This window comes from Thunnus albacares, chromosome 6 (assembly GCF_914725855.1).
Source record: "Thunnus albacares chromosome 6, fThuAlb1.1, whole genome shotgun sequence".
NCBI lineage: Eukaryota > Metazoa > Chordata > Actinopteri > Scombriformes > Scombridae > Thunnus > Thunnus albacares.
This window is the reverse complement of record NC_058111.1, coordinates 24,032,631-24,051,984: the sequence shown is the minus strand read 5'-3', so window position 1 is coordinate 24,051,984 and position 19,354 is coordinate 24,032,631. Positions and strand designations below refer to the sequence as shown.

Sequence of the window (19,354 nt, the reverse complement as noted above, 5' to 3'; positions counted from 1 at the left end):
AACTTCAACGCTACTCGGCACAGATTTCCCTGGGACTCTATTGGAGGAATGAACATCATCTTTCAAAAAGATATTCCCTTATTTGGTGTTTTGATGATGGTGGTGGAGAGTCGCTCCAAAATCTCTAGTATGTGTCAACTGGGTTAACATCTACTGACTGTGAAGGTCACAGCACATAATACACATTGTTTTCATACTTATTAAACCATTGATCCTTCACATCCTGTATGGAAGCATCCGCATTTGTTATGTTTCTCAACTCATTTATTCAAGTTTTTAATTTGTCACACATCCGTATATGACAATGATCAAACACACATACATATACACCACCTGCTCATGAGGGTGTTATCAAAGAAATGTCCTCACCTGCTTGTTGTGTTCACAATGCTCCAGCTGACGTCACACACACACTAGTAACACACACAGGTTGCTGTAAAAAGTAAACACTATCAAGGACTTCTCATCATCCTTACCAGGTCAATCACTTAGAAAATAGTCTAGTGGACATTTTGTGTTCTTCATCTTGTTCTTGTGGGCTCAAGAGTGTAAAGATCCTTGGAGCTCCTGTGTGTGTGTGTGTGTGTGTGTGTGTGTGTGTGTACACGTCATAAGGCTATATTTAGATTCTCTGATGATTTCCTGTAATTCATAGTGATGCATTTTGTGCTCTGACGCAAAATACCTTTTCCATTTTCACTGATACCTTGTTGTATTATGTAAGGCTGTAAGGAATAAGAAGATTTGTGTGATATTGAGAACAGCGTTAATCTGACTTCAAAGAGATAAAAAAGAAGATCACACTATTGTTCTTGTCAGCACAGAGACGTAGAGTTTGAGGGGAGGAATAAAATGTCAGAAACCATATATTCTTGCTGTGGAGCAAAAAATTGCTTTCACCCAAAATGTCATATCAGAGTTTTCAAAAACGTTTCAAAACTAAAATGAACCTTTCTGAACCTTTCTGTGTCAAAACGTTTCAGAGCTGAAGAATTTACCTGACAATGGCAATGCTGTTCCAAGATTATTTTCTCTTTCAGTTTGCACTGTGTGGGAGCTGAAAGATCACAAGTAGGGCATTGTTAGATGTGTGAAACAACCCCCTTTGTCTCTTATTTTATAGATTTATCATCAGAGGAGAATTGCATGCATGCTACTCACAACTTCAACTAATAAATGAACAGGTTGAGGGTCAAAAGACTAAATAGAGGTGCAGAGGCTCAAGTTTGCTCCTCCTAATTTATTAGTGGAGGGAGCAGCTGTTCTTTTTTACTCCATATAGTTTGGCGCCTGTGTGGTTGTGTATGCATGTGTGTGTTTGTGTGTCTCTTAACTGTTTTAACTCTCTGAAGCCTCCAAGTTTCCCACTCTCCTCTTTATCCTTTATCACCTTCTCACCATTCTTCACTGCCTCTCTCCCAGACATCTGCACTAATAATAAACCCTCTCACTGTCTGTGTGCATCTACTACTGATTTTCCTCCGTCTGTCTTTTTCTCTTTCTGTGGATTACACAGTTGAAAAAATAAATACAAAAAGTGATTGATAAAGAAATGTGTAAATATATAAACATGAAACAAGAAAGATTAAATTTTCATGATAATATTACTGATGAGTGTGATTAGATAAGAATGATTAACTTGGCTCATGAATATGTCAGTGAGCCACACCATTACGCTGAGTGGCATGTTCCTTTGCTCTGAAGATTACAGTTGCATTAGTTTGTTTAGAAACCCGATCCAAAGACTATTAACAACGATCAAGTTTTCAGTCTCTAGGGAGTAGTTCCTTGTACGGCAGGCACCACTGTGCATATGTGGGTAAATGATTCGGTTTACAGAGCTTCGCTAACTTGTTGTGCTACATATCACAATCTCTTGACCTCTTGGCACAACACGCTAGCAAAGCTCTGCAAATGGAACTGCATTCCCATACATGGCTGTTGTCGTACAAGGAATTACCTTCTGGAGATTGCTGCTATTAGTCTTGAGCCGTCTCTAAACAAACTAACGTGCCCATAGTCTTCAGGGCGAAGGAACATGCCACTCAGTGCAACTGTGTGACTCAATGATCTGCTTTTTATACTTTTTGGATGAAAAAAGAGGTCTTGGACACAGAGGAATACGATATATCAGACTTTGGATACACACACAGTACTTCTAAGTAGGATGATTTCACTGTTGGTTTAGTTCTGCACACATGTTTGTTGACACTATGCAAAATATACAAAATTGCCAGACTTATCCTTTATCTTCTTCTCATGTGAGAATCAGAATATAAACTTTGCCATTCATCATGAAGAAGGAAACCTTCACCTTTTTATGACAAAATGTTTGCAATGCAAAATGGAGTAAAAAAAAAAAAAAAATGGAATTATTTCTGGAAAACTGAAGATGGAAGAAAATCTCACTCAGTTGCTGGAATCTATGCAAGAGTAAAATATATTTATGATATGTGTAAGCATCTACAAATATAGGATGTTTTGTAAGAAAAATGAATGAAGAAATGAGATGAAGAAATGTTTAAAGTTACCAACCACAGTCCTCCATACTCAGGCTGATCCAGTTCAGACCACAGACACACAGACACTGAAGCATTCAGGCTTTTATCTAGTTGTGACCTTGAAGTTAAGCAGTTATGTTTAACTTTTATGTCACTCACATCAGCACCTATTAACGAGTATGCAGTCTTACTTGAGGCCTGTAACTTCTAAAAATGGCCTCATCATAAATTAAGTAAATGGATGTTCTGATTATCTCGGAACAATAAAGACAGATAGAACCTCATGAATCAAGTTCATGCAGTATCTACTTAAGAACTCTGTGATAAATTCATTTTTTGTAATACCTCAATTGTTATACCCACCTCTCATGTACACAACTTTAGTGCAGTAGTACTGAAGTATTGTACAGAAGATTGTACAGCACTGTGTTGGCCCGTGACTGTGGTGATCACTGATAAAAGATGAAGGCTGTTATCACGCCAGGTAAACTGATAGTGATAATTAGACTAATCGAACAGTATCTAGCATATTAAGAGAAAGAATTGGATATACCATGCACACCTGTTGTGTGTGTGTGTGTGTGTGTGTGTGTGTGTGTGTGTGTGTGCACGTGGAGTGTGTGTTTGCATTGTATCAGTTTGCGTCTCAGTAGGGGTTCGGAATAAAGGGACTTGAATGACTGATTTTGTCCATGCTAGAATTTCCATCTTAGTGACGACAACATCACAGACAAGTCAGATTGGATTCACTTCGTGCGATGAATCTCCTCAGGCAGAGACCTTGAGGGATGACAGGTCATCCAGTGGAGGTGCTGTGTAAACGCATGTCTGTGCCATGAAAAATATGCCATATGCTGCTTTTACTTATCGCCAGCTAGAGTCATTACGCTGCATATAACCACAGGGGAAATGAAGCCTTAACTCTGGCAGAGTTTGAACTCCAAGACAAGCAAGATCCTAAAAAAAACTAACAAATACAGTATTACTACTTCTACTTCCACTACTACTAATGTTACCTATTTGACTCAAATCTAATACTGCGGGGCATTATAGATAAAATCAGAGTACATGTAATGGTGTATCTTATTTTATACCATGATATTACTGTTATTATTATATTATATTGATACAGTCACTGGAAATTCAATTGAGAAACTATTTATAGATGAAATAATGAGACGGGACTGTCTGTTTTTCGTTAATCCAGTAATTAAATACCTAAATAATCAAGGAACTTCATGACATTGATGCAAAAATCCTTTAAATCCTAAAAGCTGTCCTACTTTATGACCAACCTGAGGTATAAATGTGAATGGACAGTTACTTTGGTACAGCAAAATCTCTGGTAGTTGACATATTTCTATCCTATCATAGTACATAATGTCATATCAGCAAGGCATACTAGATACTGCACATCTTTGAAATGTACTGCAGAACTCCAGTAGAAATTAGCAGCTGACTTACACCTGCAGACTCAGAGGTCTGTCCTCCAACGCTTCAAACTATACAGTCAGCACTGACCCCGATCTTTCGCCCCAGGCCCCTCTGACATGTCCAGGGAGCTATCAGGGTCTCATTACCCTGCTGAATAATTCAGTGCTGACACTCCATCGCTGATCTATTCGCTTGACCTCCGAGGACACCGCTCTCTGGGTGTCTGCTTAGATATCAGGAGGATCCTGAGACCACATGGCTTGACCACAAGGCACACACATGTCAGGTCCGTTAACTGGTTTATCAGCCAATTAACAAACCTCGGTGGTGTCACTGATCATCGGTTAATTGCATTGATCAATGATTGTTTAATTGCATTAACCAGTGATTGGTTGATTGCATTAACCAATGATCAAACAACGCAGTCATCGGTTAAATTGGAGAATGAGTAAGGCAGCAGTCATTCTTTTTTTCTGCTTGCAAATGTCTTCGCACACAATCTAAGACCCTTTTGTGCATATCGGCAACACTTAACCTTTAAATGGGAAATCAATGATCATGAGTTGAATTCTCCATGGCCTACCTACCAACCAACCATCTAACTATCTATCTAACAGAAATTAAATTCAGCATTTTCAGGTATCACAAATTATATTGAACAGGATACATGGTGCAATGAAGAAGATGAGAGTAAAATTCATCTCTGTACAACAATAATAACTTGAGTGAATTCAGTGAGCTTCAACAAACTCTAGCTCTGACATTTAATCTTCTTTGCAGTTACACATGACAAATGTGAAATAAATTCTTTATGATTTGACTGACTTTATTTGATCTGCTCTCATTGAGTTTAAACAGTTCAGACTTTTTAATGAAGACCACAATTAAAATGCAGGAGTCCCAGCAAAGCTTTTGGTTTGGACGAGTGAGCCAGCACTTTACTTATCCAGCTTTCATAATAGATGAACTCCACACTGCGTCCAACTCCTCGCTCCGGCTCCCTCCTTCCTTCATTTACCCTCCTCTTTTTGCTTATAACACACCAACTTTGAAGCTGTGTCTTCTGCAGTACTTGACATGAATAAGCATCTCATCAGCATGCAATCCCTCTCTACCACAGCGAACGATGATTGAACGAGTGCGTCTCCCGCGTCCTTCCACTCACCTTCAGTATACTTTCCTCCTCTTTCCACAGGGCTCTTTTCCTGTTTTGTGTCCCACTCTCTGGTGCAGCCAGGCAAGAAATAAAGTTTATACGCATCTCTGGTCAGAAAAAGTTTCCAGAAGAGGTCTCTACTTGAACTTTAAGAACAGTTTTTATGATAATACTTAATAAAGTCAAGGCCAGTTTTGTTGTTTTGACAAAGGAGGATGTCTGAAATAGTACAAATATTTACCATATGTGGGTCTGTGTTCACATACTTAAATGTGTACTGTAGCCAAATGTCTGTGTGTTTCTTGTAATGTCTGGCAAAGGTGTAAATGTGTGTTTCTCCCACACCAGCCAGGAGTCTTATGACACCAGGAATGGTGCTAAGACTCCAAGACTCAGAAGTGGTCCAAGAAGTGTGTAAATATAGATTTGTCACTGGTACCAGCCCTGAAGATAAAAAGAAACAATCTTTGTGCGCCGGTGTACAAGTGGCGCGTGTTAATAATTGTTAATGTCTCCCTTTCAAACAATTTTCCACTGTGTTTATTGACTGAATCCACACTCAAATGCCCAACATCCTTTATTTTATTTCCACTTTAGTACTTACACTTTACTGTTTGTGTGCAGTTTTGCATTGCGCATTTGTGTGTGCATTTAAATCATTTCACCGTATTATTCTGTATGTTGTTTTAACACTTGAATGTATCTGTGTACACCTATTGCGCAGGGTATGTGCGTGTTTGTGCGTGTACGCAGTGTCGACACCCTGGCATGTTTAGCTCCCTCCTTTTAGGCCAGTGCAGGCTGTGACGAGACAAGGAAACCAGGATCCTGTTTCAGGCTGGATGAGGCTATAAGAGACCAGAGAGCAGTCTGCACAGACAGAGAGAAAGACAGACAGACAGATAGAAAGAGGAGAAAAAGAGCAAATAGGCCTAGAGAAAGCATAAAACTTACAAAACAAAACGCAGAAAGTGACTGAAGAGATTTTGAGAACTGCAGAAGACGGCCAAAAAGTAGCTGAGAGAGCTGACTGAACACACTATCAGTCAGACAAAACAAGCTTTCCTGAGACATCCATCACTGTCTGAGGCTGGAGTGATCAGTCATCCCGAAAAAGGGGCGAAGGACTTGGAAACACTTGGAAACCCGAAGCTCTTCCTCCTCTCCACCTTGCTCTCTGAACTCCCTTGCCCTTGAGGGGAGGGGGCACCCTCTGGGGCCATGCTATCCGCCCGGAGCAGCGGTGGGGGCGTCGGCGGTGGACACCAGCCACCCCATGTGCACCGTAGACTGTCTGTGTCCTCAGTCAGTGGGCCGAAAGCCCAACGCAGCAACTCCCAGGATGTCAGACGCAATGTCTCCTCCGGAAAGCAGGGGGCGCAGCAGCGACAGAAGGCGGCGCTGATCAGAGAGATGGAGACCAACTGGTATCTGAAAATGTTTGGATTGGGCAAAGAGGAGACAGTCGCACATAAGACTGGCATGCCCTACAGGTCAGTTAAGCCCCACATGAGTGAGTGTGAATATGTATGTGAGAGAGAGCTTAACTACCACACGGCCGTTCTTGACAAGGTGCAAACAGATTGAAGGCCTAATGTGCTGAAAAGGGCTGCTTGTTGATTTACAAAATCGTTTGACTGATGGCTCCTTAGACATATTCATCTCACAAGTACTTACACTCCACATGCATACACAGAAGTATCAACTATTTTGATTCTCTACACATCATTAACACTGCGATCAGGAAATTGGTGTGTGTGTGTGTGTGTGTGTGTGTGTGTGTGTGTGTGTGTGTGTGTGTGTGTGTGGGCGCAACATGCAGTACAGTGAGTAAGCTACACATGGTGTGTGCATCTACGCTAACAGATTACTCTGGTATTTTTGGGGAGGGCCATCAGCGATATCTGATGACAAGCGGTTCCCCCTCCTGTCCTATCATTCATTTGTGAGCATTGTGTGTCGCAGGAGTCACGTTGGTCATAATGACCCCAGGCTTAGAGTTGTGTCACCTGATCTGGACGCAGTGCTAATAGCCAGCATCTGTCTTGCTGCATTAGACTGTGTTGACATCTTCTAACGCCATGGTGACAAAACATATGGAGGCTGGAAGTTTTGATTCCTGCTTCTGTGATTGGCAGACAGAAAACACCAATGGCACTGGTTCCCAGGCTGTGACAAGAGTCACAAATTCCACTTGTGGTGATCTTTTTTCCCCCATCTCTCTCTGTGTCCTCTTCTTGTTTCTCACACATGGATATTTTCAGTTTTGGGCCAGGCTCCCCCTCCTTCGCCATGTCGTTCCTCTCTCCACTCTCCTCTTCTTTCTTGTCGCTAAATGCCTAATCCGTCTGTGTCTCATTCCAATCGTTCAAGCCTAAAGCTCCACATTCATCAGTTTGTAGTCCAGCCTTTCTCCTTCCTTCCTTCCTATCTCCTCTCTTCTCTCTTTATTCCCTGGACTCCCTGCTGGTTTTGGCTCTGCTCTCACTCTAATTTAGAAAAACAAAGCACAAGGATGACTGAGAACTAAGGGCATAGAGTGGGGACAAAATGTCGAGGTCTCTCAAATATTTATGGATCTAGTTATTTAGCAAAGCAACAAAGTACAAAAATTCATATTCAAAAGGATCTCCATAATCTAAATGTATTTGTTTGGTATTCAGAGAAACTTCTTTGGCAGGAAGTTACAGAATCACATCATGTGCTCAGCTTTGAAACGAAGCAGCAAGATATTTTTGCTTCATGTAATTTTTCTCTCCCCTAAACTTACCAAAGATCTTTTTATTGGCCTTGTTTATATTGTAAGTAACAGAATATTTTATAAATGTGGAAGATCCAAGAAGATGTTGAAACAACATTAAAACCTTCTAAACATAAGGACTTTTGGTGGTGTGTCACCTGAAACAGCTGTTGTTTGTAATAACCTGCAGGATGAGGATCAGCGAGTTGTCTTCAAAGGTGATTAGACGCTGAGCTGATTAAGTATCTTGAAGATAACTAATGTTGTTTCTTTCATTAGGAGGAAATCATATCTTTGCATTAGCCAACTCAATGTCTGCTGTGTGGGCTGTCGTCTTTGTTTTAAAATGTGTTGCAGCACCTCTTCAACAACCACACTACACTTCATTTAGAACCAAAGTGTATTAAAAATTCATTAGTGACAATGTTCAGTTCTGGTGCAGGAATGATGCAGATGTTTGTCCTGTCTCATACAGTATTTAAAATATGTAACTATGACTGCAGCCTTTTCCTGGCCTTTCTCTGGTTGGTCTAGCTGCAGAACATTACTTGCCATGTATGGATTTTATAGGAGCAACCAGTTGAAACACATTAAAAGTTTTGCAGATCTGTAAATCTCTCACGAGCACAGTTTAGTGGAATGATGGTAACATTATTTAAGTAAAGCAGAGCTCCAGAGCCTGCATGTAGGATATACAGTGTGGGTTTTGTCTTCCTGACAGCAAAGTTTAACATAATCTGACCAGTGAAGTGATGCATAGATCATAAACTGTACTGTATTTTGTCAATATCCACCACAGCACTGCAGTGTTATAAAACAAGTGGAGATTTTAAGGTTGGTATAGTTTCACTCACTTCATCATGTGTTACTGTTATTTCCCACTACTACACTACTACTACTGCACATGTTTCACTGTTTGTGCAACAAAATCCTTCCTTATTCTTTAAGTCTCTGCTTCATGATTAGATTTAATGGGTAGAAAACAGCACAAATCTTTAGTTTGGACTCTCTATGCGGGTTTAGTTAATGGAAAGTGGGGGTATGTTGTGTACAGTCATTGTAGATTTTAAAGGAAAACTGAGAAAAAATTATGGTTTCTGTCAAAGTCTTCAATGTCCATTAAAAACACACGTCAACCTGTTATTTCAGATGTGGGTCTTAAATGTTATTCAAGAGTTGGCCTGTTGACATGCTGGTGGCTGCTCACTTCACATGCTCTTTATTTACAGGCTCATAAAAATATGATGAAAGTATCTCATGACTTCAGTTGACTTGATATGTGCACGTGGAGGCGAGGAGTGTGTGTGTGTGTGTGGGTGTGGGTATGTATGTGTGTGTGTTTCCAAAGTGATGAGCTCAGTGGACCACCAATAAAAAAGGCTACACAGTGTGAATCACTGTAAGATTAGCACCACCTTCACACACTCACACAAACACACACACACACACACACTTACATGTACACACACATATACAGAGACAGACAGACAAAAAAAGCGCATTTTCTGATTGATTCTTGCTGGATATTTGACACTGATCATTACAGTCTGATCACAGCAACGTCATTATTGTAATGTGGAGTCAGTCTGCACTACTAGGTCAGACTGAATCGTTCTTTCAAGAACGATTCAGTCTGACCTAGAAAAGACGTGAGCATGAGATGAACCACTCCAAAAGTCCTCTTCCTGCCAATCAGCCAACTCTCTCTCTCTCTCTCTCTCTCTCTCTCTCTCTCTCTCTCTCTCTCTATCTCTCTCTCACACACACACGCACGCACAGTATCTCTTGTCTGCCAGTTCTCCTCTCTGAGCCCCTGATGTGGATGCCAAACAGCAAGCGATGGCTGGATATCCTCTCTCTCATTTGAATCAGAACAATTGCTGCAATTTTTAGCTCTCCAGTGAATCTGCATAAAAACTGGAGCAGAATATAACCACAGAAATCCCAGGCTGTAATAACAGAGCTAAAAATATCTTTTTCTCACCCTTAAATATGTATTTTTTACATATTTAAGAGGACAACATGATATTAATGCCAATTTGATAGAGATAGAATATTTAAATACATTTCCTTTTAGCTGTTATTGTGCAAGTATTGAAAGTCTAATGTATTCTGCCTTAATGGATGTAATGATGTAATTGTATTGAATTTTCTGTCACAAATTACCTTGTAAAACCTCCTTTAGATGGTGTTTTGTAATTGTACATTGCTCAGTTTTATTTTATGCATCAAGGAAACTGTCGTTCTAAGATGGTTGGTAATAATTTGGCATGTCAGTAACAAGATGCATCATCCCCTTAATGAGGCTGCCACAGCTGTGAAAGTCAGCAACACCTGCCTTAATAACACCTTCGTGGTACAATGATCCTCAAAACTGCCAACCAGCAATTCTAGCTTGTATTTGTATTTGTGCCTCTACTAAATTGACCATTTTATGAAAACACAGAAATTGTTATGAAAAAAAAGAAGACTTTTAATATGCAAACCTTTTATTCAAATCCTTTTCTCCTACAACAGTGTCCCAGGCTCTGGTGAAACTTGATTGACTCAAATGATGACAGGCAACAGTATCACTGCTCCTCGCTAACCTGCCATTGGGCTCATATTTCCTTACACGCCTGGCACAACAGACAGAGATGTGGCAACAGGATAGTGTCATGTGGAGAACAAAAACACATGTTCCAGTATACAGTCGCTTGATGGATGAAGCATGGTGATACTGCCAAGATTAGTGGTTTGATTCACACAGCAGCAGATACCTTTTTGTAGTGGCACTGCTACTGCCAAGGTGCGTGTCAAAATTCACGCACCTTGGCAGTAGCAAAGTAGAAAAGTAGAAAATTGATATTATAACTGAGATATAAAGCTTTTCTTACAACAATTCAATACATTTGCTCTTCATGGTTGATTTTAAGTGCCTATTTAATAATGAAAAGCATTATAAGAAAGAAGAGGAGCCTCAGGATGGCTGAAATGACGATTATGCAATGCAGCGCTTGGTGTATTGTCCATATACTGTATTATGTACAGTTAATGTAATATTATCATTCTCATTCTGCTCTCACTCTTCAGCATTAAGCTGGTTTAGATTTACAACGATGATAATATTGGGATTTAGTGGAAAATGTAGGCCAGCACACTGGTGTTAAACAGGAGCAGGACAGTCCCTGAGGGCTGGAGACTGATCACTGGCGTAATTATCGCTGCCATAGAGTCAGATGGAATAGAAAGAAGCTCTCACATTCAAATTAACGACACAGAAAGATTATTTTATCCACGGCAGATGCCTAGTGAAATGTAAAAGAGGCTACAATGTAGATGTGAGCTTCAGTTTAAAAAAAAAAAAAAAAATCATCCACACAAAAAGAAATACACTGTTGTTCTCTGGCGTATTGCTCTACTCATTCTATGTCTAATCGGGAGTTATTCAGTAGATAATTATCAGACATATGCAATCATTATATAGGGATTCACTCACTAGAGGGAGTGCATGTGGGGGTGGTGGGGGTAAAATGAAAGAGACAGAAAAAGACTGGCTAATTAGTCTCAGGGAACATGAAGCTGAAGGAAAAAGTTCAGAATGGGAACAGGTAAAACACTGACAGTTAGAGAGGGGAGCAGAGGGGGAAAAGTGAGGGAGAAAAAGGCGGGAGTGAAAGACAGAAGACAAACAAAAATAAAACATGTTGTCTGAAAAGGATTCACCTCGTACCCCCCCAAACTCTCCTCAACCTGACCTCTCCCCCCTCCTCTTCCCTACCTCTCCTCTCCCTCCCTCCCTTTTTTTTTTTTTTTTTTGGTATTCCTGTCAGTGACTCACCTGCCCACATGCTGATCAGCTCAAAGGAGAACGTGACTGTTCTCAACACCAGAGGACAAAGCAAAAGAGCGAAAACAACAGACAGAAAGGGAGAAAAAAAAATTAAGGGTGAATTTTATTGCAAAAAAGAGCGTTATTGTTTGTCGTGTTGATATGAAAGTATACATATACTCAGTATGTGTGCACATATAGGCTCTATGTGTATGGATGTGTATGTGTCTATAAATACACCGTAAACACTCTCTGGCGTTGCATAAGCTCAGCTGACATTCCTGCTGCCAGGCAGGATCAGTTTTTCCACCCATCCTGCTGGACAATAGACACAGCTGCCCCTCTGCCAAGCTCTCTCCCTAATTCTACGCGTTTGGATGCGCGTGTATGTACACTGACGTCTTTGCATTACTACAAACAGTTTCTTCCACAACTTTCTGGTCTTTACAGTCAACCTTACATGGTGGTGCAACTGTTGTCAGCTCTGGAAAAATGTGTGTTGGACACAGCAAAGTTTTGAAAAATTGTGTTGAGTGCATTCTGCTGTTTGTACAATTTTTTTGGTCATATGGTCATATATTTTTTTTTTTTTTTACAAATTTTGCAGAAAAAAACAGAGTAAAGAATATGACCTTATCCCAGGACTCAGACAAATAAAAATAGAAAAACAAAACAGAACAAAAACAAAGAAACAAGAACCCATGCAGTTGAATTAGGCCAGTGCTCACCAGACCAGGTAGTTTTGGGTTTGGATCCAAAAACAAAGGACAGCCAAGCAGTTGGTACCTGATACCAGCATGAGAGGAGAACGAAACATGATCCTGACAAACAGAAGTTAAATTTAGAACCAAAGTTAAACTTAGATGATGGATAGAAACCATCAGCAGCACATTTACAACTGGTTAAATTTAGTGAATTAAACTTTCCACGTGTTACTAATGTGTGGGCAGATTCCTGATTTGACAACTGTTGCCTGTTGTATGTATGTATGTGCATATATGTGTGTGTGTTCTTTGCTAAATAGCAGGGCAATGGTGTGTGTGTGTGTGTAAGTTTGGGGAAAGGGGCAATAGTGTGTGTCTAAACTCAAATTTCCTGATATGGGAGAATGGCATTCCTCATGATTCCCACAATCCACTGGAGGACTAGACGTGATGTCATTGAATATTCTCAAGAGGAGGCCAGAGGTGAGAGATATTCAGTGTGTGTGTGTGTGTGTGTGTAAGAGGGAGATAGAGAGAGAGAGATAGAAAACAGCCAAGAAAAAGAGGCTTCCCCACTTTATTTTGTGGTTCACTTCATTATGAAAACAACACGCTGTTGGCTGTGTGTATGTGTGTGTGAGTGTGTGTGTGTGTGTGTGTGTGTGTGTGCGTGTGTGTGTGTGTGTGTGTGTGTGTGAGTGAGTGTGTGTGTTCATACTAGGTGTTTGTTATGGGCAAAACTCCAGAGTACACTTTGTTTAGAGAGAGACGGAGGAAAAAGGGAGGGCAGAGTAAAAAATGACACAAGAGATAAGATAAATAGGAAATAGAGTTGAGGATGGAAAAGTGAATAAAGTAATATAAAAAAAGGCTGTAAGATGGGGGTGAAGAAAAGGGAAAAGGGGGCACGTAAGAGAGAAGAGAGACAAGAGAGGAAATCAGGAGTAAGTGAAAGGGTTTGTGACAGAGGGAATACTGAGAGACAAAGGAGGGATGATGGGGAAAGTGAGAGTGGATAAGCGAGGATAAGAGGGAGTTGGAGAGAAAATGGGTAAAAGGAGGAAGACAGGAGAGAGAGAGAGAGAGAGAGAGAGAGAGAGAGAAAACAGAGAGAGAGAGAAGGAGAGGGAGGGCAGGAAAAAAATATCCCAGATTCCCATGCCGTTTAACAGGGAGCAAAACCAAACTGAGCTTATAATGTAGACTGGCTGAGCAGAGGGCAAAGTGACAGCATGAGTGTGTGTGTTGGGTGAGAGAGAGAGAGAGAGAGAGAGGAGGAGAGAGCGCGTTATCTGTATGTGTGTGTGTCTCTCTATCTGCATGAGTGTATGTGTACAGAGAACATATGTGGCACAGCCGAGGACTACATGTTAGAGAAAAAAGCTTGTTTTTCCTATGTGGATGTGCAGCTTCGTTATGGACTCCACAGTTCAGTTTTTCTTTTTTCAAACGATGTTTTTCCAAGTTGGATTTTCCTGCTTTTCCTCTTTTAATTTCTAAATAAGAGGATATACTTCACGTGGAGCTTCATCCAGAGGAATACCTCACTTCATTTTGAGCTTTAATCACACACACACACACACTAACACACACAGTCCTCTGGTGCATGTAGCGCTGTGTGGGCGAGGAGGCCTACCTGGATTATCCTGAGCGTACATGTTTGTGGGACAGACTCAAAAGACGGGAGAGACTGGAAGAGAGGATAAAGTGAAGAAGAGAGCGAGAAGATGTACCTGTACAAAGCAACATGCCCGGATATCCCTAATCCCAAGCAGAAGGGGCCCAGAGGTCAGGGCGGAGTCCAGGCTCAGGGCCCTGGCCAGGGGAGGCTCCTCAGGCAGACGTCCACGGTGACGGGGCCTCGACCCTACGCTCCTCTGATGCTGTGGACAGCCAACAAACACAACAGGGCGCTGGAGCTCAAACAGCTGGAGGAGTTCCTCAACTTCCACTCGCTGTCGCTGCACGACACGATCAAGAGCCAGACAGGCATGGTCTACAGGTAACCTCACCTGTGTGTGTTTATGTGAGTGTGTTTATAAGACGCTCCTGGACAGTGTAGCAGCTCTTACGTATTCCAAGGCTCACGGGGTAATTGGTAGCCATGGCAACTTAACAGCATTATCTCCAAGGCAACAGATAGTTGTTGTGTCTTCCTCACTGTTTGTTTTTTGTATGTTAACTTTGGATTCCTTTGCTTCAGTTATTATTTGCCGTCATTTGGTTCCAGCATTGTTTTAATTTTCTACAATTAACAGGGGATTTGTTGCTCCTCATGGCTGTGGGGTTTGTAGATTCTGGGGAATTGTTCGTTGTTTTGTTGGTATGATGTGATGATGTTTACTCAATGTTGCACTCAGGCTATTTCTGCTTTGTTAGAGAGAGAAAAGTACACCGAAGACAAGTATGACAGCGACAGAGAGGAGATCTGAAATGTGGAAAAAGTCCAGTTTGGAAAAGTTTTAAACGCAAGATGTCAGGAGTAGAAAACCAGCACACTCATCCACTGAGCTCATCTATTGTCCCACATTTCTGCTTTCCACAATTTTAAGGTCACCCTTGTCTGTTATGCAATGCCTTTTGCATCATGGTGACTATTGATCTCCATCAACTGATTGACCACTCTTTGAAGCCAATCAGTGTGTTATATGACTGCTTATTTATAAAGTAACTCTGATCTGATCCTTTACGGTTCTTGACAAATTCCTTTTTAAAATGAACACAAAGAGACGAAAATGGGATTTTCTACATTCACTTCAATGTGTCACATTTGTTTCATGTTCTGTCACACACACACACACACACACACACAGTTCACACAAGAGCCATGATGTTAATAAACATATACACAACAACTTAGATAGTTTATTGATATTAATAAAAGTAAAAATTCTTTTCAGATTTGTGTTTGAGGTTTGTGCACAAGGTGTATATATACAGCTCTGTACAGGAAATGTGTTTGAAGTGTTTTCTAGTTTTTGTGTTTTGAGGATAATCCACTTCATGACAAAGTGCAGCTCAGGCGCTGGTAGAGACCCACTGCCGTCATGTGTCTGTTGTTTTCCCTCCAGTTTGTCATCTGTGACTAAGCATCATGTTAGTGAGTGGTTTGAGTGAGTCTGATTGGGACATTGTGGATCGCTGCTCAGCCCTCAGGCTTGAAAAAGCAGCACGTAGCTGCTTTGCCTTCATTGTGTCGTTATCTCCAGTGGAGAAGAAAGGAGAGGAATGGTCTTGAATTACACATGTCACTTTCTGATGGAGTTCCTGTTGAAAGCTTCAGCTTGTTAATAGTTTTCTTTCAACTTTACGTATCCATGGAAGTCCCTACTTTACATTCACAGCTGCAACCCCTGTCAGACACATAACCACAGAAACTATTAAATATTAATAGCTCATAATTACTGTGCATTGAAAAGGTATGTTTTTTCATATGGTTGTGAGCTATAAAAAAAAAAACATCACAAATCCCAACTTGAGATTGATAAAATCATTTAAAAACAAGTTAATCACAAGCAATTTCATTTTTCAGTTTACTAGAACTGCAACAATTTGTTGATTTAATGATTGATGATCGACAGACAAACAATCACCAGCTATTTTCATAATTGTTTAATAATTTTAAGTTAATTTCTATGCAAAAAGGCCAAACGTTCTCAGATTCCAGTTTCTCCCTTGTAAGGATTTGTGGATTTTCTGTTCTTATGATAATAAACTGAATATCTTTAGCTCAGACAAAACAAGCACTTTGTAGACATCACATTGGGAAACTGTTATGTTATGTTTTCTTTTTTTCGTTTTATAGACCAAATGATTAATTGAGAAAATAATCATCAAATTAATTGATAATGACAATAATTCTTAGTTGCAGCCCTACTATTTACTGTATTTAATCAAAAATCATACAATATCCACAGTGTTGTTTAGAAATGGGTCCATGTGTGTTTTATATTTGGAGAAGCTGCTGGCTTAGTGTTTCCATGAACTGTATTTTGGTCTTTCGAACAGCCTGTTCACTCTCCAGGCTCGCTGATCACTGATTCTGTGGCTATATTCTGCAAACACATTAGACTATGTAACAATCCCTGTAATAATAACACAACCTAAACTTATTCTGCTGTTGTGTTGGGGCAGAAGAAATGAGAATATGAGATCATAGAGCGAGGTGAGGGGGTGGAGTGTGTTAGGAGTGTAAAGGCAGTCTGCATCCCTGTTGGGTCAACCTGGCTATGGGAGCTCATATGGCCAAGTGCTGTTAGCGTTTCGCCATGGGACCTCTCCATATGTGTGTTCTTGAGGCTGTGTGTGTGTGTGTGTTTGAAATTTTGTGTTCATTGCCATGGCAACCTAATAAAACAGCTGGCTGCCCACGTCCTTTTCCAGGTCAATGTGTATTAGTGGTCAAGACCCGCGCTGGGCACTCTTTCCACACAGACACACTCACACAAACAGGAAATGAAATGTGTTTCAGTTCAGTAAAATCAGAAAGAGAATTCTGCAGCCCGTAAACCTTTTCTTTTAGCCTTAATTACAGAAATGCTAAAAAAAACAAAGCCATGGTTGTAGCCAAACAAAAAGAGCCGACAACAAAATGTTAATGAAGAAAGCTTCTATTACCATATTTACACCCCAAAGGAAGAGATGCAAATCAGTTCCCTCAGTGCTCTTCCAATGAGTTTTTCTTGAAAACCCTGCTGGCTCCATAGAAAGAGATGATGATTAAGTCTGTTGGAGCCTGACTTTACATAATCACAATCACCGCAAATTAACCCGAATTTAAAACTTATCTTTGTAACCCTTCCTTGGGCCTAATTTTAACAACAAATTGTAACACAGTACTACTCTAAAAATCAATTGCAAGTCTATTGTAGCCTAGAAATAAGTCAAAATTTACCTCCAAAGTGAAGCCCAACAAAAATGTCACTTTTTCTTACTGTTTTGATGACGTTTTGTCCGCGCAAAAACATAACACTCATATGGATGTTTTCTATTTTGGCAAACCTTTGATTCATTCAATATTATACAAAGACACACAGATAGAAAGAGGAAGACGAGACAAACTACAAAACTGATGCGAGCCTTAACTTCACGGTATGCCCTGACATGCTCCACAGTTTATTCATTAGTGTGTGTGTGTGTGTGTGTGTGTGTGTGTGTGTGTGCGGGGCGTGGGTGTGTGCTTTTAGTTGTGAAGGAGTTCTGTTTGTGAGACATTTCAATTGCACAACACTTCTTTTTATGTGTGCATGCTCATTGTATCGTTAATGTGCGTCTTTGCCATGTAGGCCCATGGGGTGACAACTTATTGCGTTCAATTCTGAACATATGCATTCATCATTTCCTCGGGGCTAATGTGGCAAATGTTAACGCTAATTATCTAGTCATGACCAAACACAGCGGCTATGTGACAACGTTAATGAACCGTGCAAGAAAAGCAGAGATCAGCCACTTTGTTCCTTAGAGAGTTGATAAAAGAAAAACCTTTAGAGACACGTTTTGACAGCCAGCCACGTCGGTCCTGAACGCCTCACCATTGAATGAACATCCGGCACAGGTTCATCCTGATGTTTCCCTGCCATGCTCCGTCTTTTCTTTATTCACTTTTATTGCACTGTATTAAAGAGGGTACAGCTGTTACAGTTAGTTATTGCTCAACGCCTCCGCCATCTGCCATTTATGAATAGCTTCAATGTGAGGAAGACGTCTTCCTGCCTTGATTAAAACACTTTCTTTGTGCCTGAAGTCAGTTTTTCACAGTCTGCAGGAAATTACATAGGATATGATGAATTAATAAATGAATAAGAATAAATGAGCAACACCACAACAGATTTCTTGCAATGGTCATATGCTCAATGGTCTTTTTACATTTTTATAAATGCTGCATCACGCCAGTTAAACCTGTCTGTGGTTCACTGTACTCATGTATGCCTTAGTGAAATGAGGATGTTCGGTGTTCTTCCACTTTTTAACTTGTGTAACTAAATTAATATCAACTCAAAAAGGACTTATTGTTATCAATCAATTAATCAATCCTGAAAAAAAATCCCCCAAAAAGCATAAATCTAGTACATCCCCTTTTAACCTAAATACCAGAGTGGTTACAGAGACAAATGCTTATATTCGATCACAAACACCAAATTAAAGTGGACATCAATTCAATCAGGCTAGTGGGGAAATGGATGAATCACAAGCCCATAATATTATTGGATAGGGAGCAGGGAATGCTGGGTAAGGCAATGACAGTGAGGGGGCATTTAGACCCTCAGGGGGCAGAGGGAGGGTCATATTATGAAGCATATGATGCCATGTGCATATGGGTGTACCAGCATGTATGTGTGTATGTGTGTGTGCAGACAGTCTGGATGTTTGTCAGTCCATCTGATTAAATGAGCTCTGCGTCCTGATAGATCGGGGGTGTGAAGGTGACAGAGTTACAGTGTCCCCACAGTTGTTTCTTTACTCCTCTGTCACTCACTTTTTCTTTTTATTTCTGTCCTTTACTGTCTTCTTATTTTTCTGTTTCTACATCATTCAGTGTCATGATAGATAGGGCTTAAAACTGGTGAAAATTTGATGAAAAAAGACAATAATGCTCTTGCAAACCACTCTGGAAGCCAACTTGGAGCATAACCAGGAAGTCTGAACTGTCCTTGCCACTAGAGGACATTATTTACAATAATCTGCGTCCTCTTGCAGCAGGGAACATAACAAATGGTTCGTGCATGTGAACAGAAAATGAAAGTCAGTTTACACTGATCTACTGCTTTTAAAAATCTATGCATTCTTGGTTGAAAATGTGTAATAGTTTAAAAAGATGAGCTGTAGTTTGGCATTCGAGAGTGTGCTCTGACACACTTTGCAAACATACATGATTATTATTTGCTCTACTGAAACATTTTGCATCATGCAGTCTTGCATTTGAATTATAATTCAAGCAACCTTTTCTGCTATGTTCACTCGATGTGAATATTATATAAGACACAATGCCACCAGCTAATTTATAAGATC

General features: G+C 40.4%; 1 protein-coding gene across 2 annotated transcripts in view; it reads left to right on the top strand.

The window, feature by feature from the left end:
• Positions 1-5,956: 5,956 nt before the first annotated feature.
• Positions 5,957-19,354, top strand: part of kcnab1a (potassium voltage-gated channel subfamily A regulatory beta subunit 1a) — a 124,953-nt gene continuing 111,555 nt past the window's right edge. Inside the window, exon 1 of one of the 2 annotated variants that reach the window (XM_044353194.1) lies at positions 5,957-6,584. In XM_044353194.1, coding sequence (XP_044209129.1) covers positions 6,313-6,584 — 272 coding nt within the window. In that variant the 5' untranslated portion in view covers positions 5,957-6,312. Of the gene's footprint in view, positions 6,585-12,608; positions 14,349-19,354 lie in introns of those variants that run through there. The other variant, XM_044353193.1, reaches the window with a different exon arrangement.